The sequence below is a fragment of the Equus przewalskii genome, chromosome 17 (assembly GCF_037783145.1).
Source record: "Equus przewalskii isolate Varuska chromosome 17, EquPr2, whole genome shotgun sequence".
Taxonomy (NCBI): Eukaryota; Metazoa; Chordata; class Mammalia; order Perissodactyla; family Equidae; genus Equus; species Equus przewalskii.
Window position 1 is genome coordinate 11,257,249 of NC_091847.1, and position 27,282 is coordinate 11,284,530.

A 27,282-nucleotide genomic window follows, 5' to 3' on the forward strand; every position below is an offset into this window, starting at 1 on the left:
TGCCTGGCCTCAGAGAGCTTCTCTTTAATTCCTTTCAGCCTCAGCATCCTTACCTGCAAAACAGGAAAACTACCACCTTCCTTGCAGGACTGTGGAAGGGACTGAAGGGGAACACCTGGCAGGGAGGGTCTTGACAGCTGTCTTTTTTCTTTCTTACATTTCAACACCCTACACCTCCAGGGTCAAGCTCCAGCCTTTCTTCTCTGCAGCCTCAACCCCTTGCCCTCCTCGGCCCTCATCTCCCTTCTGCCTGCTGAGCACTCACGCCCCCCCACTCATTTTTGCTCACCCAGCTGCCTGGGGCCAAGCTTTCACTGCGTCTCTGGGAATCCCCAAGGCAGACGCACATTTCCTCCTGAGTGGGGCTTCTACCCTTGCTCATTTGCTCTGGAACCATGGACTGGTTGGATCTCAGACAGACCTCAAACACCTGTCAACCCTGCCTTCCTCAGAGCAGGAGGCCAGCGATGTCCCCAACAGAGGGTTGGCAGTACCTGCAGACTGAAGTCTCAGCCGGCCTGCCTGAGTGGGGGCTGGAATTGGGAAGAAAAAGGAGGTGGGAAAGGCCATGTCTATAATTCTTTTCCTCTCCACAAGAGGTGAGCTCCAGGACTAGAGCAGGTGGGACCACCTGCCTCACACTCCAGTGGAATATAGAGGAGGGTAAGTTCAAACACTTCCAGACGAAATCTTCAGAAAAAGGAAGTGAGGAAGAGAGACTGGAACAGAGTAAGTTATTTCAAGAACCCAGATTACTAAAGACTTAAAGTAACAAAGGTACTTTTAATTGATCTAGAGATAAAAACTACTGAGCAAAGGTCAGTAACCATTTCAGTAATCTGTTAGAGCCATATCCTGGACAGTCTTGAGGAACTGGGTTAACTGGTTATTTGCATTATTTCACGTCATCCACAGTATTACAAAAACAAGGCATTTTATCAGTTTAGATGATACGCGTGGCTGGCAGCCAAATCCAGTCCCTTATATTCCATATTTTTTCTTAAGGTCTTCTACTTTGTTGATGTAAGCTTTCATGGCATCTTCCTTGGAAGTTCCTGTAAGGAACCGACAAGATTACTTGTCAGAGAGGCAGCGTGGTAGAAAAGCAGCACACTTTAGAGCCCTGGACAGCCCCCGTTTAAGGCTCCAAGGCTCAGTTCCTCATCTGTAAAGTGGGGGTTCTACTACCTACACCTCACAGACCTGGCCAGGATTCGACTTGAAGTACTCAAGGAGCCGGGCCCACAGTGAATGCTCCATAAAGCACTGAACCCATGTGAGTGCAGCTGTCCCAAGGCCTGTCGCTGGCCCCCTGGCCACATGAGTCCTTCACTGTCATGAGTGAGTGGTCAGCCTGAGCCTTGGGAAAAAGGTTGAGCAGTCCAGACAGGCAGGAAAGCCCAACATGGGGAGCCACAGTGACTTTACTGGTCCTGCTGACTCTCACGGTTGGCTTTGACCTATCACATATTTCTCTGTGGGGCTCTCATCTCCCAGAGCTGTAAAGCTGGCAGTGAAAAAGCAAAGCCACACACCCTCTTCTCCCCAGACAGAAGCTCTGAGATAATTTTTGAGACCTCTGAGTAAAAGCAGCTGGCTTTTGGAGGAGGAGGAGACAAAGTTTTGCCTTCTTGTTGCAGTATGCAGGACACTGACTATATCCCTCAGCGACAGGAACACGCAGGTTCCTGGATTCCACGGAGGACAGGGACTCACTGGGAATCAGAACACGTTCTGAAGCTCTGGGGAGTCCACAGGGCCTGAGGGTGCCATGGAAATGCCCAATGAAAACAGACAGCCAGACCGGCATTCCTGTTCTAGTTACTCGCAAATCCTAGGAGTATATTTATTGTATTCTGGCCCTTTTTGAATTCAAGGGTTTCTCATTTGCAGGAAGACAGAGGGCTTATTCAGAAACTAGCTAGCGAGAACACAAAAGCTGGGAGGCACTTTCCTGCCAACTTTTGGGTCTTGCTGCTGCAGGTGGCACGTGATTAAGCTGGCATTGGGATACTTCTTGGCTGCTGTTGCTTAGCATATAATAGCTCCATTCACCGAGGCTACGACGTGCCAGCAGCTCGCCATGCATTAGCTCATTCCTTTCTTTTATGTGCCTTTCTGGCTGGAAGGGAACTGGGGAGGGCTGCCTGGGCTAGCGGCAAGTGCCTGGCCTTGGCGGGGAGAGGAAGGTGTGGGCAGGAAACTACCCCTTATTCTGAATACATATAAAGCCTACACCAACTACATCGCTTTCCAATCTGTTTTTCAGTGGCTTGGTCTCCAGCTGCTCCTCTCCAGATGATACCATTGCTGAGAGGTGGTGCTATTGGAAAAGGCATAAATGGTATTAGGAGAAAAAGTAGGTGGCCCAGTTTTTTTCCATTCTGGCCCAGGTCAAGTTGGTTTCTAGCATGTGCCTCATTCACTTTGTTTTCTCTCCCCATCCCTTATACTCCTTAAAGAAAAGAATTTCATTACTAGGCTTTACAAACTCGGGAAACTGATTAGAACGATTACCTTTCAGTGCATTCCAGGCATCCCATTTGGCCTTGCCTTTGAGGTCCAACATCCCAGGCCGTTCTTAAACAAGACAAGGAAAGACATTAGATCTGCTTCAGGTTCCAGTGGAGAACTTGATCAGCTTTCCTGTCATGAAAGGCATCCTTTATTATCTCTATTCCTTCTACGCCCTGTCATGGAGTTAAATGGATCTAGTACAGTGCACAGAAATCCAAACAATCTCTAGAGAAAACAGGAGGAAGACTGTTCTCATTACCAGATAGTCTTTGTCTTACAAGTTAACGCCAAAATTTCTCCTTTTAAAAACTGTACTGTAATTTTTTTAAACAAGTGTTATCCATTCACATGACTTAAAATTCAAATGCTACAAAGAAGAATACTCCAAAGTTCCCCTTTCACCCTGCTCTCAGCCACCCAATTTCTCTCCCTCACACACTACTGTTAGCCGTTTTCTGGGTGTCCTTTTCTGTGAACGGTCTGTTCACATCATTTCCCCATTTTCTATCAGACTGTCTGTCGATCTGTGGTTGATCTGTGGGAGGTTTTTTCTGAAGGCAAGCTTTCTTTAAGTTAGACCATGATTTTATGCATATAGAGCTGTTATCAGCTGCACTTGGCGAAACACACCCGCTGCTTCCCTGCCCACCTATCTCCCTGCCGCGCTGAGAACAAAGCCAAGGGGAGCGGTCACAGTGCCCACTGCGTCTGAGAAACATCAAGTCCCCCAAGTGCTTTCAGGGAAGCATTCCCAGGGATCCCCTAGAGAAACCGCCCCTGCAGAGTCATCCTCAGAACCCAGGAGCAGCACACCCCAACAGCCCTTTCTGCGACGATGGAAAGGTACATTGGCACTGTCCAACTCAGGGGCCACTTGTCACTCGTGGCAACTGAGCCCTCGAAATGTGGCTTGTGAGACTGAGGACTGAACTGTGGGTTTTACTTCATTTTAACTATTTTTACTTTAAATGTAGATAGCCGCACGTGGCCGGTGGCTGCTGTACTGGACACTTCAGCCCTAGTGAGCTGACACCTCCCTGATCAGGAAGGGACAGGTTCCCAAGGGGGTCTATCAATACCCATGTGGAAGCAGGGCAGAGGCCAGTCTCTGCGAAAATCGTGTTGGGCAGAAAGGCATCTCAGCCCCTCTGGTCACCCCCACTTCATCGCTCCTCCTCCTCCCTGGGAGGACACAGTTTATAAACCCAGTGTGAAACTTACCTTTGCCAGAAGACCTTTCCCAACTATGCCCTCCCTGTGAACTTATTTAATATTGCCTATAATCCTTATCTCTGGCCACCATCTCCTGCTTCCGGCTGGCTGGCAGCCAGCCCACCGGCTCCACCCTCTACCCCAAATGCACTCGAATTTGGAGCCAGGTTCACTCTCCTGAACAGGGGCAGAGGTGACCTCCTTCTATGCTGCCATGGCCACCACCTCTGAGGCCTTGCATAGACTGCATCGTGCTGTTGCCTCAGTATACACCCGAATCTCGGGGACTTAGTGGCAGAATGAAATCTGTCCAAGGCAGGAAAGATTGTATCACAGGATACGGTAGTCCAAACCACGGCTTCAAAATCTGTACCAAGATGTTCCAACAGGGAAAAAACGTTCATCAGGAACTGTTGTCAGCAAAAATGCTTCTGACCTGCTCCAGGAAGCCAGCTGTTTCTCTGCTCCTGACATTAGGCTTGGCCGGGCTGCCAAGTGCTGCGACTTTGATCCCGTCCATCTGGGGCAGAAGCAGTATGGTTCAACAAAGCTACTACTGAGCTGAGAGCTTGGAGCAAGTCTCTTCCAAGCTGGGGTCTCTCCTTCTTCCCAAGTAGATGGAAAATGCTGGTGACAGTCATTAAAGTCCCTCCAAAACTAGGATTTGAATTCTGCTATTTGAGCAACAAACCAAGGATGCTAAGCCTGCATTCATGAGTAGGGGCCCTCCCAATCTCGTCTCAGCATACCTGTATTTACGTCACCCACGGTCGCTTGTTTGTAGTGGCTGTAGATGAACAGCATTTCATCGTCTGCCGGCTTGGTCTTGAGGTTCTTAACCTCCTCAGCAGCTCTGTCAAACTCAGCCTAAATGGGAGGGAGGGGAGAGGACTCAACAGAGCTCAGTAACGCAGATGGAGGGGTTGGAAAGGCAGCACTCCCCCTGCAATGCAGGTGAGGAAAAGCAATGTGTCTCCCCTCACCTCCTCAACAGGACAGCTAGAAAGATTCTGCAAAACAAGGAGGGGAAGCACACCCATTCACTCATCATGGACAACTACATATTGGGCACCCTCACTATACCAGGGATCAGTGAGAAATACAGGGAACAAATGGTCATCAGGAAATACAGTGTGGAGGGAGGCAGGCGAAGATTGCCTGCAGTGGGCATACATTTCACCGGAAAAGACCGGGGTCCCAGTAAAGCCCTGACCTGTGGACAGGGCAGGCACAGAGCGTGTGAAACAGCTGAGAAGGAGACAGGGCATGAATGTAAGCGGCCAGAGCCCGCTGGTCCCCTCCCTCTGGGGCCAGGGCGTCCAGCGCTGACCTTTGTCCCAGTGCTGCAATGGAGGGAGGGGAGAGGAGCCAGGATCGCCCCACATAGCTGGGTCTCAGAGAAGCGTCTACATCAGAGGGAAGGGAAAGGCCTCTGAGTTACCTCTCCCCAGGCTGCGACCCTCCCCTTCCCGCACGCCGGAGACTTAGCCGGAACTTCCCCTGACCTCCAAGCTCTCAGCCATGGCCTCCTCGATTCTCCACTCTGCATGACGTCCCTAGTCCTGCCCTGTCCTTCCGGATGGGGGCCTCGGTACCCTTGCTCCTTCAATCCATGCAACCCTCTACCTCCCATATTCTACCTAGGACCCTCGCCTTGGACCCGTCTTCCTGCTTCACGGCGAAGTCCACTCATGGGCAACTTTCCAGCAGTTGAGGGTGGGTATCGGTTTTGGGCGTCCAAAACCGGAAAATTCCGCTCACAGGCTCTGTCCAGAGTCAGGGCTGGGCATGGGTCCAGGAGGAACTGCAGAACTGGGGAGGGAAACCCGCGGGGTTCTGTCTGTTGGATGATCCCCACACTGGCCTCCCCCCGCTGCACCTTCGCTGCCAGGCCGGGCACGCAATATACCTGAGACATGACGGCGGGGTTGCAAGGATTCCGGGAAGCGCGCGGAGGCGGCGGGACTAGAAGCCGTGACACCAGACTCAACTGGCAGCGCCTTCAGAGGCACAGCCGCAGGCCTCCCCAGCTCCGCCCGGGCGAGTGCCGGGCAGCCAATCAGAAGTCGGCTCTGCGCTGGGGGCGTGCCCAGTCTGTGCCGCGCCCCCAGCCTTGCCCGAACCCGCGTGTCTGGTCGCGCACGCGCAGGGAGGAGCCGAAGGGGACGCCGGGAGCAGGTGCGGACCGCGGAAGTAGGGCGCCTTTGGTTGTGAAGCGGCGGAGGGCTGTTCGGTCCGAGCGGGGTGTGGTCCCCGGCGGCTGTGCGGGCTGGCCCGCCGGACGAAAGAGGGGGCGCGGAGGCTGAAGAGCAGGGGCTTTTAAATTTCTTTCATTAAATCTTGCGCTCGGCGTGGAGAGGCCGGAAGTTGGGCCTCTGGACAAGTAACCTCAGGCCTGGGGATGGCGAGTGAGTCCCGCTCCGCTCACGGGTCTGGAGGAGGCCCCCGGGGGATGCTCTCCGGAGAGCTGCGCGGCCATGGAAAGCAGGGCCGGTCCCCAGGAGGGCGAAGCCCAGGCCTCTTTCTCTGAGCTCTTGGCGTGTTCTGCCACGTGCCTGTGCCCCAGTTTGCAGTCCTGTAGTGAAACCTTTGTGTCTATGGTGCGCTTCTCCTTCTGGTGCATTGAAGGCGGGGACGGTGTCTTATTTGTCTTGACTTCACACACTTGGCCCAGACCAGGTGCCCAGCAAACATCTGTTAAATGAATGACTCTTTCCTTCATCACACATGCTTACTGAACTCTCGTCAAGTAACTTGCCCTGTGCTAGACCCTAGGGATACGGCAGTGAACAAAACAGATAAATCCCTGCATTCCTGGAACTTATATGGGGAAAACAGTTAGTAGAATAAGTTAAATAGGAAGTTGGTTAGAGGGATAGAGAGTTGGAAGTTTATAGTTTCATGATGACGGGTGGAGGGTTAAGGGACGGTACCATTTGGGAAAGCCCCTCGAAGGGCGGGAGGATTACAGGCAGAAAGTTAATGTAAAGGTGTGAGCAGGGAGTGAGGGAAAGAGCAGAAAGAGAGGAGGCTGGAGGGTTAGGAAGGTGGTGGGCTGGCTGGACGATGCAGAGCTGGGCCTTTGTAGGGACTTTGACTTTTATTCTGAGGGAGAAGGGAAGTGTCAGAGGGTTTTGAGCGTCAGAGGGTTGGCAAGGTTGTTAACACAGGCTGATGCTCTCCGTGGGAACAGAAAGGAGCAGCACAGGTGGATGAAGAGTTTGAGGGTGATGTCAAAGAGACTAAAGGGAGAATTTTCTGGTAGTGGTTACAGAGGAGCTGGGTGAAGGGTTCGCCGGGTGGGATCCCGGGTGTGGACATGGCACCGCTTGGCAAAAGCCATGCTGTGATAGGCGTCCCACGTAGAAAGTAGAGAAAGATGGGCACGGATGTTAGCTCAGGGCCAGTCTTCCTCAGCAAAAAGAGGAAGATTGGCGGTAGTTAGCTCAGGGCTAATCTTCCTCAAAAAAAAAAAATCGTTCCTCTCCAGTTCCTATTTGTGACAAGAGGACTGGACTACAAATCCCGCCCCCAGTTTACAGCTGTAAGTATTTACAAAGAAAGGCCAGGTGGAAGCTTCCAGACATAACCTCCTAACTTAATATAGGTCAGGCTTTATGAAATATTTGGGAAGAGGTGGAGATGCAGTAGCAGAGAACAAATCTAGAGTCTTCAGTTTGAATAATTTTGTCTGAGAAAGCAAAGCCAAACAAGTTAACAAAAATCTTGGAGTGAAATTTGGGGAAATTACATTTGGAGTGTAAGGAATGGAGGTTTCTTCCAAAATGACAGTTCAGAGCTATTTTTCCCTCTGAGGCCTGGATGAAGCCTGGATTCATTTTTGCTCCATCATGGTGCTTACAGCTTCCTTGATGGAAATTCAGATTATTGCCTCTGTGGGTCAGGTTTGTAAGGAAATGTGTCTCCCAGTCAGCAGGTTTGAACATTAGGTTATCATGTTTGGCACATTTGAAAACATTAGGTACCTGTGATAATGTAATTTTCTTATATTCCTCAAAGATTAGTTGGGGTGATTGAGTTTTGATTGGCATTAAATGTAGAAGACAACGATAGTGTTTGAAAGTAGCTTGGCAGTCTCCAGTTTAAGTGGGGTTGATTTGTTGGTTGCTTGTTTGGAATATACTCCACTTTCCTAAAAAAAAAAAAAATTTCCTCTTACTGTGTTTAGGCCCCGGTGAGTCTATAGAAGTTGCTTAAAGACGCTGAAGTGAGGAACTAGTAAGGACGGTGGATCCCAAGGAGCAGGCTGCTAAGTGATTTGACAAAGAGGAGAAGGAAGTGTTTTTCCTTGTTACAGGGCCTACCCTGGGCCAAGTTTCAAAATAGCTGAAGGCGTGCTCTGTGGCCTACCTCCTGCTTCCTTTCCTCACTTCTCAGTGATGTCGTTTGGTCATCTGCACCTGTGGAAAAGCCTACCACTTACCACTTCTGCTCTGGGGAATTGGAGTGGAGTCCAGCTTTTAACATAAGGAGATGGTACAAGCCAGCATCTGGGACTTAATTTGTAAAAGTAAATTTTAGAATATATTTGGGGTCAATAAATTATATGAATTTTTTATTCTGTATTTTGATGGAACCGGATGGGAAATTGCACTTCATACCCCGAGAAAGTACAAGTTCCTCAGCTCTGTTTATATCCTTGTTAGCAACTGTCATCCTTTGTAATTATTTTGTTTACAATGACTTCGATTTTAATTTACTCTCCTACTGTCTGAGCCCCCTCGCCTACATAAGCTGGCGAGGATCGGAGTCGCTTTGTATGGTGGGTGCTCTGTCTCCAAGCTCCTGGCAGTTCTTAGGCCCTCAACAAATTGTGGTGAATGCACAGAGTACTTTTCACTCTAGGAAGAGTATTCCTTCCAATTAGCTGTGAACTTGGAAACCAGCTATTTTTATTAGAACTGAATGTGAAACTGTGGGCTTGAGTAAAGTAGATGAAGTCTGGTGCAAGGACCGTGTAATCTCTGTCCCACTCCCAGCCTTGGAAGCAGAACACTTGAAATGTTGAGGGAAGACAGGGAACATGATGAGCCAAACCGGTCAGCCTGCTCGACCCTGCCAAGAAGTAGAGAGTCTGCTGTCGTTACTGCAGCTTGCCCAGATGTCCTGGGGACACCGGTTTTGACTACTCACAGGCTTCACTTGCTAGGTCTCAGCGTAAAGCCAGACGGGCAAGACAGATTAACAGAGATGAAAACAGTTCTTGCCCTGTGGGTGTGAATAGTAGTCTAATACCAGGTTTCTTCATGTAAACGAAAGCTTCAATTTCTAAAAGTAAGCTAATCATTTAAAAATGGACTACAGTTACAGTAAAGCCTTACGAGAAGGCAAGGATTAGAGTATTCACAAACGATGAATGACTTTCATTCAGTGCTTTTCTTTTTCCTGTTTCTTGGAATGTGACTCCTGAGGCCTGGCTCCAGCAAAGCTGGGAGGAGACTAGTGTGTTTTAAGGGGAAAGGTGCTCTTGGGAAATGCTTCTGGGTTGGGAGTGGGGAGAGGCAGGCAGAGAGGGTCAGGACTGACAGGAGGGGATAAGGATGCAGCATAGCTTCGCTCTCTTTTCCCTTTCTTTTTTCCTTTCTTTTCTTCTCTGTTGTCTCTTTTCCTTTTCTCGTGGCACAACTGTAGTGAGAGGAGGCCTGGCGGCTGGAGGTCTAACCGGCCCCTCCCCTCTGCCATTCTCTTCCTTTGAGTGTTCATATGCGGAGGGATCTCAGCAAGTTGGGCGTGAGAGAAGAGTGAGTGTGTGTGTGTGTATGGATCCCACGTGTGTGTGTATGATTCCCTCCCCCTCGTGTTTCTGCCCAGTCACGTTTGGGAGGGTCGGTTGGGCTGAGGTGAAACCCAGAGACCAGGGCTTGGGAACAGGGGGTTCTGGCGGGGAAGTGCCCTCTGCTATGCATAAGTTGATCATATATTTGTCAGGTGCTACCTATATTCTGTTTAGAAATACTTAGGATTATGGGCAGGAATAATGAAGCACCTTACAAGGATAACTTGAGTTTAGAATGGTAGTTCCTGTTCAAGGTCATTAGAAGTATAAACTCTCTTCTAAATCTATGTTGTCTTCTTCATCTTTGCCTATTTCCCTTGCCCCTAGTTGCATATGACGAGCACTTGGTAAATGCTTTGGAACTAGGTTGTTAAGAGATAAATTTTCTTTCTTTTTTTTTTTTTTTTTTGAGGAAGATTAGTCCTGAGCTAACATTTGCTGCCAATCCTCCTCTTTTTGCTGAGGAAGACTGGCCCTGAGCTAACATCCATGCCCATCTTCCTCTGCTTTCTATGTGGGATTCCTGCCACAGCGTGGCTTGACAAGCAGTGTGTAGGTCTGCACCCGGGATCCAAACTGGTGATCCCTGGGCCGCCAAAGTGGAATGTACGAACTTAACCGCTGCGCCAACAGGCTGGCCCCAAGAGATGAGTTTTCTAGTGAGCTCTTGTATTGCCTGTCAATGACAAAATTAGAAATATTAAAATCTGATGACAGATGGGTTGGCTGGTAATTCCTTTGGAGACAATGCCGTTTTAAACTTTGTTTTTATTTTGAGATAATGCCAGTTAAAAGAAAACTTCTAATTTTTATTTTGAGATAATTGTAGATTCACGTGCAGTTGTTAAATAATACAGAGATACCTAGTATCTCCCAATAGTAACATCCTGCAAAACCATAATACATAACACAGTCAGTAAGATCCAAACATTATTTAAGATATGGACTATTTCTATCACCAAGGATCACTTATATTGCCCTGTGATAGCCGCAGCGGCTTCCCTCCTGCCCCTACCCCATCCTTAGCCCCTGGCAACCAGGAATTTGTTTTCTAGTTCTATAATTTTATCATTTCAAGAATGCTTTATAAGTGAAATCATGTAGTTTGTAACCTTTTGGGATTGGGTTTTTCACTCACCATAATTCTCTGGTGATTTGTCGAGGTTGTTGTGTGTACTAAGGGTTCGCTTGTTTTTATTGCTGAGTAATATTCCATCATATGGATGAACCAGTTTGATTAACCATTCACCTGTTGAAGGACATCTGTGTGGTTTCTAATTTTTGGCTGTTACCAATAAATCTACCACTAGTCACTCATGTACAGATTTTTGTGTGAACATATGTTTTCATTTTTCTGGGATAAATGCCCAAGAGTACAATTCTGGGCCATATTGCAGTTCCATGTTTGGTTTAGTAAGAAACTGCATTGTGACTACCATTTTTATATTCTTACCAGCAATGAATGAAAGATCCAGTTTCCCCACATCTTGCAGCATTTGGTGTTATCTTTATTTTTTAGGCATTTTGATAGATGTGCAATTATTGTGGTTTTAATTTGCATTCCCTAACGGCTAATGATGTTAAACATCGTTTCATGTGCTTATTTGCCATCTGTATATTTCTTCTGTGAAATATCTCTTCATATCTTTTGCATGTTTTAATTGGATTTTTTTTCCCTGTTAAGTTTTGAGAGTTCTTTGTGTGTTCTACATACTAGTCCTTTGTTGAATATGTGGTTTGCAAATATTCCAGTTTTTAGCTTGACTTTCATCCTTTTAAGAGAGTCTTTCACAGAGCGTAAGTTTTTAATTTTGATGCAATCCAGCTTGTCAGTTTTTCCTTTTATGGATTGCTCTTTTGGGGTCAAGTTTAGTACCTTTTTGCCTAGCTCTAGATGCTGAAGATTTTCTCTGTTTTTTCTTTTTTGGAGTTTTATCGTTTTGCATTTTACAATTAACATAATCCATTTTGAGTTAATTTTTGTATAAAGCGTAAGATTTAGGTTGAGGTTCACATTGTTTTTTTTTTGTTTTTTGCCCCGGATGTCCAATTGCTCCAGCAACGTTTGTTGAAAAGATATCTTTCCTCTATTGAACTGCTTTTGCACCTTTGTCAGCAATTTGTTGGAAATATTTAAGTGGTCTTTTTCTGGGTTCTCTCTGTTCTATTGATCTGTGCATTTATTTCTCCTCCAATCCCACACAGTCCTGATTACTGTAGCTATAGAATACGTCTTGAAATTGGGTAAACTGACTCCTCCTCTTTTTTCTCCTTTTTCAGAATTGTTTTAGCTGTTCTAGTGTCTTCACCTTTCCATATAAATTTTAGAATAATTGTGTCTATATTTACAAAATAATCTTGCTGTGTTTTTGATAGGAATTGTGTTAAACTTGTATATCAATTTGGGGAGAATTGATGTTTTTTTATTATGTTGTCTTCCAATTTGCTGACACAGTGTGTTTCTCCATTTATTTTGATTTTATTTGATTTGTTTGATGAGCAGTTTGTAGTTTTCAGCATGTAAGTTCTGTGCATGTTTTGTTAGATTTACACCTAAATATTTCAGTTTTTGAGTGATTGCAGATGATACTGTATTTTTAATTGTGTGCATGTGCTCATTGCTAGTATATAGAAATACAGTTGGTTTTTTTTTTTTTTTTTAGATTTTATTTTTCTCCTTTTTCTCCCCAAAGACCCCCGGTACATAGTTGTATATTTCGTTGTGGGTCCTTCTGGTTGTGGCATGTGGGACGCTGCCTCAGCGTGGTCTGATGAGCAGTGCCATGTCTGCGCCCAGGATTCGAACCAACGAAACACTGGGCTGCCTGCAGCGGAGCGTGCGAACTTAACCACTCGACCATGGGGCCAGCCCCGAAATACAGTTGGTTTTTATATGTTTGTTTTCTACCCTGTGACTTTGCTGAACTCACTTATCCTAGATTTTTGCTTTTTGTAGATTCCTTGGGATTTTCTGTGTAGATAATAATGTTATCTGCAAATAGGGACAGTTTCATTTCTGGTTCATGTGCCGTTTATTTCCTTTTCTTGCCTCATTGCATTGGCTGGTACTTCCAGCACTGTGTTGACTAAGAGTGTTGATGAGAATGGATATCCTTGCCTTGTTCCTTTTCTTGGGGGGGGGGCATTCAGTCTTTCACCATTAGGTGTAATGTTAGCTATAGATTTTGTAATAGATTCCCTTTATCAAGTTGAGGAAGTTCCCTTTTATTCCTATTTTTCTGAAAGTTCTTGTCATGAATGGATGTTGAAATTTGTTAGGTGCTTTTTCTGCCTTGATTGATATGATTATGTGATTTTTCTTCTTTAGCCTGTTAATATGGTAGATTACATTGATCGCTTTTCAAATATTGGATTAGTCGTTTCCCTGGAAGAAGCCCCACTTGGTCATGATGTATATTTCTTTGCATATATTGCTGAATTCTGTTTGCTAATATTTTAAGGATGTTTATATCTATATTTATAAGGGATGTTGGCCTGTAGTTTTCTTTTTCTTTTAGATTGTCTTTGTCTTGTTTGTTATCCTGGAAATACTAGCTTCATAAAATGAATTAGGGAGTATTCCCTCCTCTTCTGTTTTCTGGAAGAGATTGTGTAGAATTGCTTTGTAGAATTCTCCAATGAAACCTTCTGGGCCTGGAAGATGTCTTCTTTGGGAGTGTTTAAGTTATGAATTCAATTTCCTTAATAGTTATAGGGCCATTCAAATTATCTATTTCATATTGGGTGAGTGGTGATAGTTTGTGTTTTTCATGTTTTTCAAGACATTGGTCCATTTTATCTAAGTTGTGCAATTTGCATATGTAGATTTGTTCATAGTATTCCTTTTTATCCTCATGATGTGTGCAGAGTCTGTGATGATATCCTCTGTTTCTTTCCTAATATTGGTCATTTGCTTTTTTCCCCTGTTTCTTTGCCAGTCTTGTGCAAGTTTTGTCAATTTTTTTGATCTTTCCAAACAACCAGCTCTTGTTTTTCATTGATTTTTCTCTCTGTTGTCTTTCTGTTTTCAATTGTATGATTTCTGTTCTTTATTATCTTTTTCCTTCTACCTGCTTTGGGTCTGTTTTGCTCTTCTTTTTCTGGGTTCTTGAGGTGGGAGCTTAGATTATTGATTTGGGATTTTTCTCTTTTTTAATGTATGCATTTAGTGCTGTAAATTTCCCTCTTAGCCCTGCTTTAAATGTGTTGCTCAAATTTTATGTTTTGCTTTCATTTTCATTCAGTTCAGTGTATTTTTAGATTTACTTTGAGACTTCCTCTTTGACCCAGAGATTGTTTAGCACTCTCTTGCCTAATTTCCAAGTGTTTGGAGATTTTCCTATTATCTTTCTGTTTTTGACTTCTAATTTGATTCTGCTGAGGTCAGAGAACACACTCTGTATCATTTCACTTGTTGGAATTTGTTGTGGTTTTTTCCCTGTGGCCCAGGATATGGTCTTATTGGCGTATGTTTTGGGCACTTGAAGAGAAGGTGTATTCTGTGCTGTCAGTGCAGTGCTCTACAGATAGCCATTGCATCCTGTTGGTTGATGTTATTGTTGAGTTCTTCTTTGTCCTTGTTGCTCTTCTGTCTAGTTATTCTATCAGTTGTTGAGAAAGCGTGTTGAGCTCTCCAACCATAATTGTGGCTTTATCCCTTTCTCTTTTCAGTTCTCTCAGTTTTTGCTTCACATATTTAACAGCTTTGTTATTTGCATACACATTTAGGATTGCTGTATCCTGTCGGTGGATTGACCCTGTTGGTCCAAACTTCCGTCTTTTATCATTTTCTTTCTACTTAGACTTCCTTTATCCATTCTGTTAGGGTAGGTATGCTGGTAACAAATTCTCTTAGTTTTCCTTCTTCTGAGAATGCCTTGACTTCTCCTTCATTTCTGAAGAATATTTTCATGGGGCATGGGATTCTGGGTTGACACTTCTTTTCTTTCAGCCCTTGAAAAATGTTGTGCCACTCCCTTTTGGCTTCCATGATTTGTGATGAAAAAACCCACTGTTGTTTGAAATGTTTTTCCCCATAGGTATTATTTTTTCTCTCTGGCTGCTTTCAAGATTTTTCCTGTCTTTAGTGTACATAAGTTTGATTATGATGTGTTTTGGAGTGTATTTCTTTAGGTTTGCACTGTTTGGGGTTCACTTAACTTCTTGAGTCTGTAGGGTTATATCTTTTACCAAATTTGGGAAGTTTTCAGCCATTACTTTTTTAGCCCTGCCCTTTACCCTGTACGTTTGGAACTCTGACAAAGGAATATTATAGTCCCACAGGTTCTGAGGCTCTGTTCATTTATTTTTTTCTTAAGTCTGTTTTCTCCATTGTTCAGATTGGGTAATTTCTATTGTTTTATCTTCCGGTTCACTGATTCTTTCCCTTGTTCCCTCTATTCTGCTGTTGGGCCCATTCACTGAGTTTATAAAATTGCAGTTATTGTATTTTTCAGTTCTGAAATTTCTATTTAGTTCTTTATAACTTCCATTTCTTTTATTAGACCTTTTAATTTTTCATTTGTTTCAAGCATATTTGTAATTGCTTTTTGAAGCATTTTCATGATGTCTGCTTTAAAACCTTTGTCATATTATTCGAACTTTTCTGTCATCTTGGTCTTGGCATCAGTTGATTTTCTTTTTTTATTCAGGTTCCTGAATCAGATTCCTGATTCAGTCCTTGCTGACACCTGAGGTGAGGGTAGGAGTTGTGACTCCCCACTAGGCCTCCATGGGATACCTCTCTGTATGGGAGGGGTAGGAGTGCCTCATTGCTGCTCCCTACGTGTCTCCTGCAGATAATGGAGGGGAGGTGGAGGTTGGCAGTCCAGAGTCAGGCAGACAGTCAGGAAGGGCCGAGGAGCAGCAGGCTGAACCCCACAGACACCAGCTGAAGCTGGTTCCAGGCGGTGGTCAGCAGAGAGGATCCAGGGGGAGGCAGAGCAGTTGGAGACCCTGCTGCAGTTTGGAGTCTCTGGGCTCAGGGAAGGCCATGTCCTTCTAGAGGGCTTCTAAGTGATTAAGTCAGGCCCACCTAGGACAATTTCTCTTTTAATTAACTTAAGGTCAGCTGATGATGAATTTAATTACGTCTGCAAAATGTGTAAGCTTCAAAATGGTTACTGCCCCCTTCTGTTCTCTAACTCTATGGAGAGAATATACCTTGTGGCCCAGTGTAATGACAAGCATACTGGAAAGGACATTCTGGGGACTGTAGTTCAGCCTGGCCACGCTGACACATCACAAAGCCATCTCAGGAATACACTGTCTCCAGTACCTAAAGAGTCCAACAAGGTGCTGGGCTGCCTTTTGGTGGTGGGAGGCTGAAGAGACAGCTGTTGTTCCTTGATGGCCAAAGGGAGTGGGGGTTATGAGTCCACCTACAGAGTCCCAAGAAACTTTACTTGGCGAGTAGACCCCTGGGTTCTGCTGGTGGAGGTGTGATAACAGCATATTCAAGACCTTTGAGACTGAGGTTTCTGACTTGCCAACCAACAGGACATCTTTCATGTATTGAAAACTTTAGACATCAGAGGGTAGGGGCACTTGCGTGAAATCCTGACCTACCCAGTGCTGACAAATGGCTGGGGGGCTTGTCCTGCTAACATTTCTCTACCTCTAATCCCCTCCTGATGGGGGAGAATCTCCTCTGGCACTATGGACAGGGGAGTATAAATAATATGTCACTTATACATTCAGATGCAGAAACAACCAACAATACTTTGAATTGCCCTGAAGGACCTCACCCATTAGATCACATTAATTTTCCTTCCCCACTGTGAATCTAGGTCCAAACCCCATTAGCTGAATCTGAGTACCTCCTCACCACACACGGGTGGGTAGGTGCCAGAGTCCAGCTCCAGCAGAGTCCAGGTTCCTGAGGGAGAGACGGAGTCGGCGCAGTGAAGGAGGGGACGTGAGACTTGAGTCGGTGCAATCAAGTCCGTCTTTACTGTGCACAAGTGTCGTTTTTATATTTTTCAGGATTAGTACAGAAATAGCTCTACAAATATTCTCAGAGAGATAAGGAAGTACAAAGCAAGTCTGTCTTACTCGTTTTCACAGCATTTTTATATCTTTTTTAGCAGGGGATAAATATAGCAGTACAGATGTTCTTGCCGAGTAAACCACAAAGCATTCATTGATAAGTATAATCTTACAGGGAACAGAGTTAACTTTTAGGGGGGCAGAGGTTAACTATCTTTTCCTGCACAAAAGCGACTTCAGCAATTAAGAAAAGACTTCTATAATGTGCCAGACACATGAGGGGAATAATATATTTTTCAATAACTAACATATGGAGGAAAATTCTAATTAACTACCGAGGAAGAAGTATATCTATGCTTATCAGGGAAACTGGAGGAAGAGCAAAACATCAACCAGAAGGAGGCAGCTGCTTTGATCCAGATATTCTCTTTAGTATGAACCCCTCGTTAGGGAGGAAAGTTCTCCCACTGTTTATGTGCGTCAGGGGGAACTTGCCCCTTGTGATATCCTGAAGGCTACGTGCAGGTGGTCACATATTTTTCTCAGTACCAACCCCGCGATGGGAGCATGCTTTTTTCTCTAAAGCGGCCATCTGGAAAAATTACAGCATGAGTAGGAAAATGGGGTATAAGACAAAGAGAAGAAAAACAAGTTTTTAAAGTTCAGCGTAGCTTGGGGGAAGGCCGGCTTTTCATTTTCTTGCGGAGGGGTGCCCTGCACCCCTCGGCTCTTCTTGATCGGCTGGACCCTGTCAAACAGCCGATCAAACGCTGCCTCGGCCCCTGGCAGGTAGGTTGATGACTTGGGTGCCTGTGTCCACAGAGCCGTAATAGTTTGAGTTCCTCCTGTCTCTGAAGTTCCCCAGTGTGCTTGGGTGCATAAGGCCTTCACTCCCTCTTGAGGACCAAGAAACCTTGGTTCACCTCTAATTATCCTTCTTAAAGCCAATGTCAGAGAAGAGGGTAAGGGGGGAGGGGTCAGGGGGCATGGAGCGGGGAGAACAGCTCTGTGCCAGTAAGCAAGGCACACTTAACTTTTAGTTTCAAGTGTCCTGGTGGCTTTTCATGGCTCAACTTAATGAACTTTTTGGTCACCCAAAGCTCTAGATCCTCGTTGCTGACATAACCTGTTTTAGCTCTGCGGACTCCCTTACTCAACAGCTGTAGTCACATTGCCTCTCATCTGGGGCCATGGGGCTAGCTGCCTCATTGTCACAGTAACATCCCTTCCTCCTCCCACCGCAGGGAGAGTGAGCAATAACCATAGTACATTTGGGCAGCTTGTTTCAGTCCTACCTTTGCTGCTTATCCTCAAAGGTTAATTAACCCTTACTCCCCCAAACCCACCACTTGGACAAGAACTTTTGCTACTGGATCCCAGGGAATCTTCTTACATCCCCTAAACCCATGGGACCTTTGTCTTTTCTATTCCAGAAAGCCCTGTCTCTGCCAGCATCCCATTTTTGTCACCAACAACTGTCAAGAACTGTGAAGAGTCTGAGATTTTATCTTACTTGAAAGCTGACAAGTCAGCCTGTCGTGGTTTACTGGACTCTGGCAGGAGACATAGCACTCCTGGGTCAGAGACAAAGGACTGCATTACAGCACAGCCAAAAGGATGAGCTTCATGTCTGTGTCAACTCCTCTTGCCCCATAAGTCCCACAGGGGCAGTACAGAGTGACCCAGATGGATGCTGCCCATGCAGTGTGTTTGTGTCACAGCTGAAGAACCCCGAGTTTAGGTAATCCCAATATGGATGCTGGCAGAAGACATGAGACTCTTGGGTCAGAGACAAAGGACTGCATTATAGCATAGTCAACAGCATGAGCTTCATGTTTGTGTCAGTTGCTCTTGCCCCATAAGTCCGCAGCTGTGGAACCCTGAGTTTAGGTAATCCAAATGTTTCATAAAGGGCTGTGAGCAAAGCTGCCCAACCTTAGCCCAGAGGGAGTCTTTACATTTATTAAACAGGAGAGTAAGCAAACCTGCCCTCTAGTCTGGAGGGAGATCATATCTGTCTTCCCAGGCTGTTTGCTGTACACACATCCTTGAAAAGATAGTTCAGAGCGAAAGCAGCCAGTGCCTCTGCTCATAAGTCATGCAGAAGGACAAGAGACCCATGGAGAATTGTCTTCCAACACACCGTAAAAGGATTAATATTCTCACTGGTGATTGTGAATCAAGAAAAATAGAATTTATAGTCAGTAAATCGAATTTATACCATGTTTAAGAAGGAAAGCGTATGAAATATTCTTTCCAAATGGTTAAGTCTCTAACCCTTTGGAAAACTCAACTGTCCAGAATAGTTAGAGCTCTCAGAGTCTTACCTACCTTGAGTAGAGAAAACAAATTATGACTTTGTGTATTTGCCCCAAAATGAAGGTCACAAAGACAGGTCTGTGGGATTGTGGGTGTTGATTTGTCAGTGGGTGGTGCACTCAAGGTGAATAGCAATCAACGGTTTATTTATTAGAAGTGACTATGGCTCTTCCTCAGGAAAGGCCAGCTGCTGATGTCATTATGTAATGAAGCAGTTACAGAAGTCACACTTGTGAGGGTGTCAGAGTTAGCTAATGTTTATTTTGCATCTCCTGTGTTATCTAAATACCTAGGGTGGAAGACTGTTTTTATAACCTATCTAAAAATGGTTGAGGTCAAAGATTTTAAAATCATTCATAAGTTAATACATTGAAAATGTCTTCCTCAAAAGTTTTATGTCAGTGAAAGAAGAATAAACTGATTTTCTAATATATGTATTAGGGCTTTGATTTGAATTATGTAACTAAACATTTGGAAGAGAAAGGCCAACAGGTTTTCAAATGTTTATTTAATCCTTACATGGTCCTAGTCTATAAATGTATACTCAGTTGAAAAAATTTAAAGCAAATTCCTGTTAACTTTTTTTCTTTTAATTATAATGACCAGTTTTTGGTATTTCGTTTTTACCGAGATTTACTTTCAACATAGAATTTTGTTCTCTATCTAAAAGTTTTAAAAAAAATATTATGCTTTTGAAGTAGGCCAGAATAAAGTGGAATTATCATTTCACTTTTAGTCATAGTCTTTAAATGTGACCTGATTGTAATTTGTCATTCTTATGAAGTTTAGTTAAATTGTAATTTTGTATGAAGTTAGTAATTTTCTGAGGTTAAGTTCTCTTTGAAAGGTAAACATGTATCCTTCATCTACTCAGCAGTATGCTAGGCGCTCAGTGTTTCCAAGAAGAGTAATAAAAAGAATGTAAGTTTTTCACCTTCCCGCTTTTTTGGGTAAAATGACATATTCAGATGCTAGTTAGCAGTAGATAGGATTATCTACTCCCAAATCATTAAGGTGCAATTTTAGAATCATTTGCACAGTCAGTGATTTGTGTCTTAGCGGAACTCTTCTTTTTCCTACTTTTAAACACAATCATCTATATCAGTTTAGTTTCCTCACATAAGAGAACAATAAGCTGTATTTTTTGTCCTCTTTTTATTGATTTGTTTCAAAAGGAAGGCAAATGGACTCTTTGCCATGTAATATTAGTTCCTAAACATATAGGAAAATTAAGTATTTAGTGTAATATACACATATATAAATTTTGTGTGTGGTTAGAACATTGCTTTTTTGAAAGTTGTGCCTTTTTCATATGGGTAAGACAAGCTTTAAAGAAAACCTGATATATGGCATTTTGATTTTATAGTACTTAAATTTAGGGAGTAGATATAACGTTACAAAATATTTCAATTGTTCAAAATGACTGATCCTGGGAGTCCGTTAAATTTCAGGTCACATCTGCCACTTCTCGGAAGCCTGCCTCTTGTAGGAAGGAAGGCCAGCTGGCCCTGTGGTTATAGAATCTTCTCCGTCTTAACTGCCCAGTGTCGAGTGCCTGTCTACACCTAAAGCTTCTAATGCTTAGGTTATTTGGATTCCATTCTTTTGCAAGAGGATCAAGAGCATGCTTTCTTCAAATACTGGAAGGTACATGTACTTTTTCTTTGGTAATACAGTCAATCCTCATTATTTGCAGATTCTGCATTTGCAAATTTGCCTGCTCACTGAAATTTATCTGTAACCCCTAAAGCAATCTCAGGGCACTTTCTCAGTTATTCCCCGACATGTGCAGAGCAGTGAAAAATTTGAATCAACAAAGTTCACGTTCTCAGCTGCGGTCAAACAAGACGACTTGCTGCCTTCTTGTTTCAGCTCTCAGACCGTAAACACGTGTCCGGTTTGTGCTCTGTTTGGTACCACGCTTTCCACATTTTTGTGCTTTTTGTTGGTGATTTCCCTGTTTAAGACAACCCCCAAGCGCAGTGCTGAAGTTCTGTCTCGTTTTCCTAAGTGCACGAAGGCTGTGTGTGCCTCATGGAGAAAATATGTGTTTAGATAAGCTTTGCTCAGGTTTGACTTATAATGCTGTTGGCTGTGAGTTCAGTGTTAATGAATCAACAATACGTATTAAACAAGGTGTCTTTAAACAGAAACACACATAAACAAGGTTATGTATTGATCGGCTGATGAAAATGTTGTGAACAGAGGCACCAGAGGCTCACCAGAACCTAACCCTGTATTTCCCCAGGAGCAGTGGCTCAGTGTTCACAACCACTTTGTAAACCACATCCTCTTTGAATAACCAGAATCAGCTGTAGTTACTTTTGTGTGTTTGTGAGGAAGATTGGCCCTGAGCTAACATCTGTTGCCAATCTTCCTCTTTTTTTTCTCCTTAAAGCCCCAGTGCATGGTTGCACATCCTAGTTGTAAGTCTTTCTAGTTCTTCTGTGTGTGATACCACCACAGCATGGCTTGACGAGCCAGGATCCAAACTGGCAAACCCTGGGTCGCTGAAGCAGAGCGTGTGAAATTAACCACTGCACACGCCACTGCCCTGGCCCCTGTACTTTTTTTTTTGAGCTGATAAAGATCAATCTAAAGTCAATAGTCGAGTATTTTGTGAGTATCATGATGCTGGGCTCTGAGCTCTTATGTGCTGTGCCTGTTTTCCTCCTCAGGAGCTCACCCCAGCTGGTTTACAGCTCTCCGGCTGGGAACTTTGCCATGGGGGGAGGAACCACTTGAGAAGGAGAGCAGTGGGGCCCTCAGGGAACCTAGCATGCAGCTTGTCTTGGCTTTCCTTGACCATTCCTTGCTGAATTTCCACCTTCCCTGTTCACCCTGCTGGAGCCTGGTCCAGAAAAAGCAGCCCCGACCTGCCCTGTAAGTTCAAGAATTCTGGTCCAGAGGAGGGGCGCTGGGCTGCACCCATTCTTGGCTCTGGTGATACAGTAGTTACCTGTCAGGGACCTGGGAGCTCCATGTGAGGAGGTTCCTACGTGGATTTTGTGTTTGTTTTGTTCATTTGTTTTTAAGAGTCTTGGTTTGCTTTGGATTTGGATTTTTCTTCAGTCTCCCAAACCAGCTGAGTAAGGTACCTGCCAGAACAGGTTTTTTAGGCAGGCAGGTTTACAGAGCTTCCCAAGCCCTGGGCACTGTTGCTTTTCAAATCCCCACCCTATATCATGTAAAATGTACCCATAGCCTATAGTAAATCTAACATATGTAATTACGAATAGAGTTGGGTTGCTGTTGAAATGTTATGTGTTGTAGATATTTAATTAAATATTAATTTTGATTTAAAAAAATTTCCGTATTCTGGAGCAGTAAGGTTTTTTTTCAGCTCTCACCCGTTTTCGTGGGCCCTGGAAAAGCTCATGGACCCTAGGCGCTATGGCTCTAGTGCAGGATGGAGGTGTCAGTGTGTCCTTAGGAAAGGGAGGAATTCAGGTTTTCCTGAGCCCTTCAGCTGCTCTTGAGCTCTGCAGACGTTGATGGGGGCTGTGATGTGCCTCATGCCACACGTGTTGCTGGGTCTACAAAAATAAACCATGCAGCATTCTTTCCCTCAAGGGGCTTGCAAGCTAGACCCCTTAAACAGATGACTTCAGTATGGCGTTCAATCTGATGGCCCCTTCAATGTGACGGAGGGACCCTTAGCTGAGCCTGGGGCAGAGGACGAGCTGACCTCAAAGGTGTCTTGGAGCCGATGGCCCTGGCTGAGTTTTGGGGGATGCCTACGTGGTAAGGCGAAGAGGCAAGGGGCAGAGGGAGTTTGGAGAAAAGCCTGGGGTGGAAGGGTGTGGCAGAGGCTTGGAAACAGCATGAGTTGTGTGGGAAACAGTGGGCTGTAATTGCCGCTGGAGTGATATGTGCAAGGTGGATTGTTGTGGTGATAGATGTTGTAAGAGAGGCAGGGAGAGGCTGAGTATGGAAGCCCTTTGGTGCCACCTTAGACGTGTTTAGACTCGTTCTGGGATGTGACCTGCTTCTGGTGCCCCTGACGGCTGAATACTTTTTGGATTTATTTGGAAGAGCTAAATTTCTAACTCTCTTTGTCCTTTACAGTATTTGGTATGTTCTGTATTGTTTGCGTTTGCTCAGTTATCTTTTTTCTTAAAAGAAATGGAAATAACTTAGTTTTAAAAGTAACTTTTTGTTGATGCATAACACATACATCACAAAAGTGCAAATATAAGTGTACAGGGAAATAGCCTAATTTAAAAACACATAATCATTATTAAAACATTGAGCAAGGAAGGGGCGGAGCAAAATGGCAGGGTGAGCTGACCCAGGATTCTCTCCCCTCCAAAATACAACAAAGGATTGGAAAAACTGAATTTCAGAAAATAAACTTAATGCCAGCACGTTAGAGACCTACAATACCAAGAAAGCAGAGATCATAAACCCTACTTACAGCCTCGGAGGCGCTGGAACGGTAGGAGAGAACATTGCTCCCTCCCCTAGAGTCTGCGATCGCTGTGGCGCGGGTCGGGAAGGAGCGGGGGAGGGGCCGCACGACCAGGGATCATGCAGGACTCCTGCCACTGATTCAGTGGAAACCCACTGACGGTGGGGGGGGGGGGGGAAGCTTCCGTCCACAGGGACCCCATAAACCCAGGGCTGCGGGAGACCAGAGAACAGAAATGATCTGAATCCAGACCGGTGCGTGAGAATAGCAGCTCCTCCCTCCCTGCAAAGCCAGTGGGCGCAGCCATCTTGCCCCAAGGCGGAGAGCTGACATGTCGCTCTCGACCCCCATCTAGTGGCGACAGGCTGTAACTGCAACGGAATTCTACCACCATGAGAAAAAACCACTCCTCTACCATCCAGCAATTTATAAAAGCCTCAGACCAGAAGGAAAACGATAAAAACATAGAATTAAGTCCTGAGGACTTGGACTTAGGTAAACTAAGTGATAATGAGTTCAGAGCAGCTATAATCAAAAAACTCAATGAGGTAGAGAGAAAGATAGAGAAACAAGCTGAGTTCTAGAGTTACTTCACAAAAGAGATTGAAATCATAAAGAAGAATCAAACAGAATTACTAGAGGTGAAAAACACAATGGACCAGATAAAACAGAATATGGATTCCCTGAATGCCCGTGTAGACACCATAGAAGAGCAAATTAACATAATTGAAGATAGACAGGCTGAATGGCTCCAGATAGAGGAAGAAAGAGAACTAAGAATTTAAAAAAAAATGAGGAAAATCTCCGAGAGGTAATGGATTCAATGAGGAGTAAGAACATAAGGATCATAGGAATTCCCGAGAATGTGGAAAAGGAAAATGGAGCAGAAAGTGTACTTAATGAAATTATTGAAGAGAACTTCCCAAATCTAGGGATTGACGGAGAAATGTGTGTAGAGGAGGGTTTCAGATCTCCTAGATTTGTCAATGTAAAAAGACCTACTGCAAGGCACATAGTAGTAAAATTGGCAAAAAGGAAAGATAAGGAAAGAATACTCAGGGAAGTAAGAAAAAAAAAGAGAATAACCTATAAAGGAACCCCTATCAGACTGTCAGCAGATTTCTCTACAGAAACCTTACAAGCTAGGAGAGAATGGAGTGACATATTCAAAGCTTTAAAAGATAAAAATCTTCATCCAAGAATACTCTATCCAGCAAGAATTTCCTTCAGATATGAGGGAGAAATTGAATCTTTTCCAGACAAACAAAAGTTAAGGGAATTTGTAACTAAAAGCCCTCCACTACAAGAAATCCTTAAGAAGGCTCTCATACCTGAAAAAAGAAAAAAGGGAGAAAGGGGACACAATCCACAGACTAGGGAGACCGATGGATAGAACCAGAACAGGATAGCAAATATTCAACTATAGCATTAGGGTAAAAATAAGGACACTACCAAAACAAGGACGATCTTAGCACTCTAACTACAAATTCATAAGACGAGTTCGAATAAGAAATGAAAATAATTATTTAGGAGGGGAAGAGCAAAGGGTCTAAATCAGTATTGGTCAAGTAAGTAAGAGACCACCAGAGAATAGACTATATTATACACGAGATTCTAAATACAAACTTCAAGATAGACACTAAAATAAAGTACAGAACAGAGTCACAAATCATAAATAAGGAAAAATATGAGAAACCCAGCATAAGAAATTGCAGTATTAAATGGGTAGTCTAAAGCACACAGGAAAAGAAACACAGGAAAACAAGATAATAAGTGACAGATTGACAGCATTAAGTCCACATGCATCAATAATCACTCTCAATGTGAACAGATTGAACTCTCCAATAAAAAGACACAGAGTGGCAAAATGGATTAGAGAACAAGATCCAGCAATTTGTTGCCTCCAGGAAACACACTTCAGCCCCAAGGACAAACACAGGCTCAGGGTGAAGGGGTGGAGGACAATACTTCAAGCAAATAGCAAGGAAAAAAAGGCAGGTGTTGCAATTCTCATATCAGACCAGGTGGATTTCAGAATAAGACAGGTAAAGAGAGAGACAGAAGGACAATATATAATGATCAAAGGAACACTTCATCAAGAAGAAATAACGCTTATAAATATCTATGCACCCAACACAGGAGCACCAAGATTCATAAAGCAACTATTAACAGACCTAAAGGTAGATGTTAAAAACAACACAATAATAGTAGGGGACCTCAACACCCCACTCACATCAATTGACAGATCTTCCAGACAGAAAATCAACAAGGAAATAGTGGAGCTAAATGAAAAACTAAAACAATTGGACTTAATAGACATATATAGATCACTTCACCCTAAAAGAGCTGAATACACATTCTTCTCAAGTGCACACGGAACATTCTCAAGGATAGACCATATGTTGGGAAACAAGGCAAGCCTCTACAAATTTAAAAAAATTGAAATAATAACAAGCATCTTCTCAGATCATAGTGCTATAAGGCTAGAAATTAATTACAAGAAAAAAGCTGAGAAAGGCACAAAGATGTGGTGACTAAACAACACACTACTGAACAAGCAATGGATCATTGAAGAAATTAAAGAAGAAATCAAAAAATACCTGGAAACAAATGAAAATGATAGCATGCCATACCAACTCATATGGGATACAGCAAAAGCTGTATTCAGAGGAAAATTCATTGCAGTACAGGCACATCTTAACAAACAAGAAAAATCCCAAATAAGCAATCTTAAACTACACCTAACTGAACTAGAGAAAAAAGAACAAATGAAGCCCAAAGTCAGCAGAAGGAGAGAAATAATAAAAATCAGAGCAGAAATAAATACTATTGAAACGAAAAAGGCAGTAGAAAGGATCAATGAAACAAAGAGCTGGTTTTTTGAGAAGATAAATAAAATTGACAAACCCCTAGCCAGACTTACAAAGAAAAAAAGGGAGAAAGCTCAGATAAACAAAATCAGAAATGAAAGAGGAGAAATAACAACAGACTCTGCCGAAATACAACGGATTATAAGAGAATACTACAAAAAACTATATGCCAACAGAATGGATAACCTAGAGGAAATGGATAAATTCTTGGACTCCTACAATCTCCCAAAGCTCACTCAAGAAAAGGCAGACAATTTGAACAGACCAATCACAAGGAAAGAGATTGAAACAGCAATCAAAAATATCCCAAAGAATAAAACCCCAGGACCAGATGGCTTTCCTGGGAATTCTCCCAAACTTTCAGAGAGGATTTAATACCCATGCTTTTCAAGCTATTCCAAAAAATTAGGGAAGATGGAACACTTCCTAACACAATCTATGAGGCCAACATCAGGCTGATACCGAAACCAGACAAGGACACCACAAAAAAAGAGAACTACAGGCCAATATCACTGATGAACATAGATGCAAAAATTCTAAACAAAATTTTGGCAACCAGAATTCAGCAATTCATCAAAAGGATCATACATCATGATCAGGTGGGATTCATACCAGGGACACAGGGATGGTTCAACATCCGCAAATCAATCAACGTGATACACCACATCAACAAACTGAGGAATAAAAACCACATGATCATCTCAGTAGATGCAGAGAAGGCATTTGACAAGATCCGACAGCCATTTATGACAAAAACTCTGAACAAAATGGGCATAGAAGGAAACTACCTCAACATAATAAAGGCCATGTATGACAAACCCATAGCCAACATCATACTCAATGGGCAAAAACTGAACGCCATCCCCCTGAAAACAGGAACGAGACAAGCATGCCCTCTATCACCACTCTTATTCAACATAGTACTGGAGGTCCTGGCCAGAGCAATCAGGCAAGAAAAAGGAATAAAAGGAATCCAAATAGGGAGGGAAGAAGTAAACTCTCGCTGTTTGCAGACGACATGATCTTATATATAGAAAACCCCAAAGAATCCATTGGAAAACTGTTAGAAGTAATCAACAACTACAGCAAAGTTGCAGGGTATAAAATCAATTTACATAAATCAGTAGCATTTCTATACTCCAATAATGAACTAACAGAAAAAGAACTCA

At 43.8% G+C, this 27,282-nt stretch overlaps 2 protein-coding genes across 16 annotated transcripts in view; one reads left to right on the plus strand and one right to left on the minus strand.

Annotated features, from left to right (window-relative positions):
* Window positions 1-763: 763 nt before the first annotated feature.
* On the minus strand, window positions 764-5,914 carry DBI (diazepam binding inhibitor, acyl-CoA binding protein). Of its 4 annotated transcripts, XM_070581150.1 has the most exons (6): window positions 5,639-5,762; window positions 5,370-5,541; window positions 4,713-4,739; window positions 4,479-4,596; window positions 2,518-2,580; window positions 764-1,055 (listed from the first exon to the last, which is right to left on the minus strand). In XM_070581150.1, exons 4-6 carry the CDS (start codon window positions 4,531-4,533, stop codon window positions 982-984), a joined length of 192 nt encoding a protein of 63 aa, XP_070437251.1. In that variant the 5' UTR covers window positions 4,534-4,596; window positions 4,713-4,739; window positions 5,370-5,541; window positions 5,639-5,762; the 3' UTR covers window positions 764-981. The 4 variants fall into 4 exon arrangements, with proteins under 4 accessions (XP_070437251.1, XP_008508759.1, XP_008508762.1 ...); XM_008510537.2 differs by lacking the exon at window positions 5,370-5,541 and having other exon boundaries at window positions 5,639-5,771; XM_008510540.2 differs by lacking the exon at window positions 4,713-4,739 and having other exon boundaries at window positions 5,639-5,771.
* C17H2orf76 (chromosome 17 C2orf76 homolog) overlaps window positions 5,830-27,282 on the plus strand; it is a 69,995-nt gene continuing 48,542 nt past the window's right edge. The window contains exons 1-2 of one of the 12 annotated variants that reach the window (XM_070581138.1): window positions 5,833-5,907; window positions 20,284-20,479. The gene's annotated coding sequence lies outside the window, so the exon portion shown is untranslated. Of the gene's footprint in view, window positions 6,330-17,943; window positions 18,255-20,283; window positions 20,480-21,577; window positions 21,716-23,110; window positions 23,271-27,282 lie in introns of those variants that run through there. The other 11 variants (XM_070581147.1, XM_070581139.1, XM_070581140.1 and 8 more) reach the window with 11 other exon arrangements.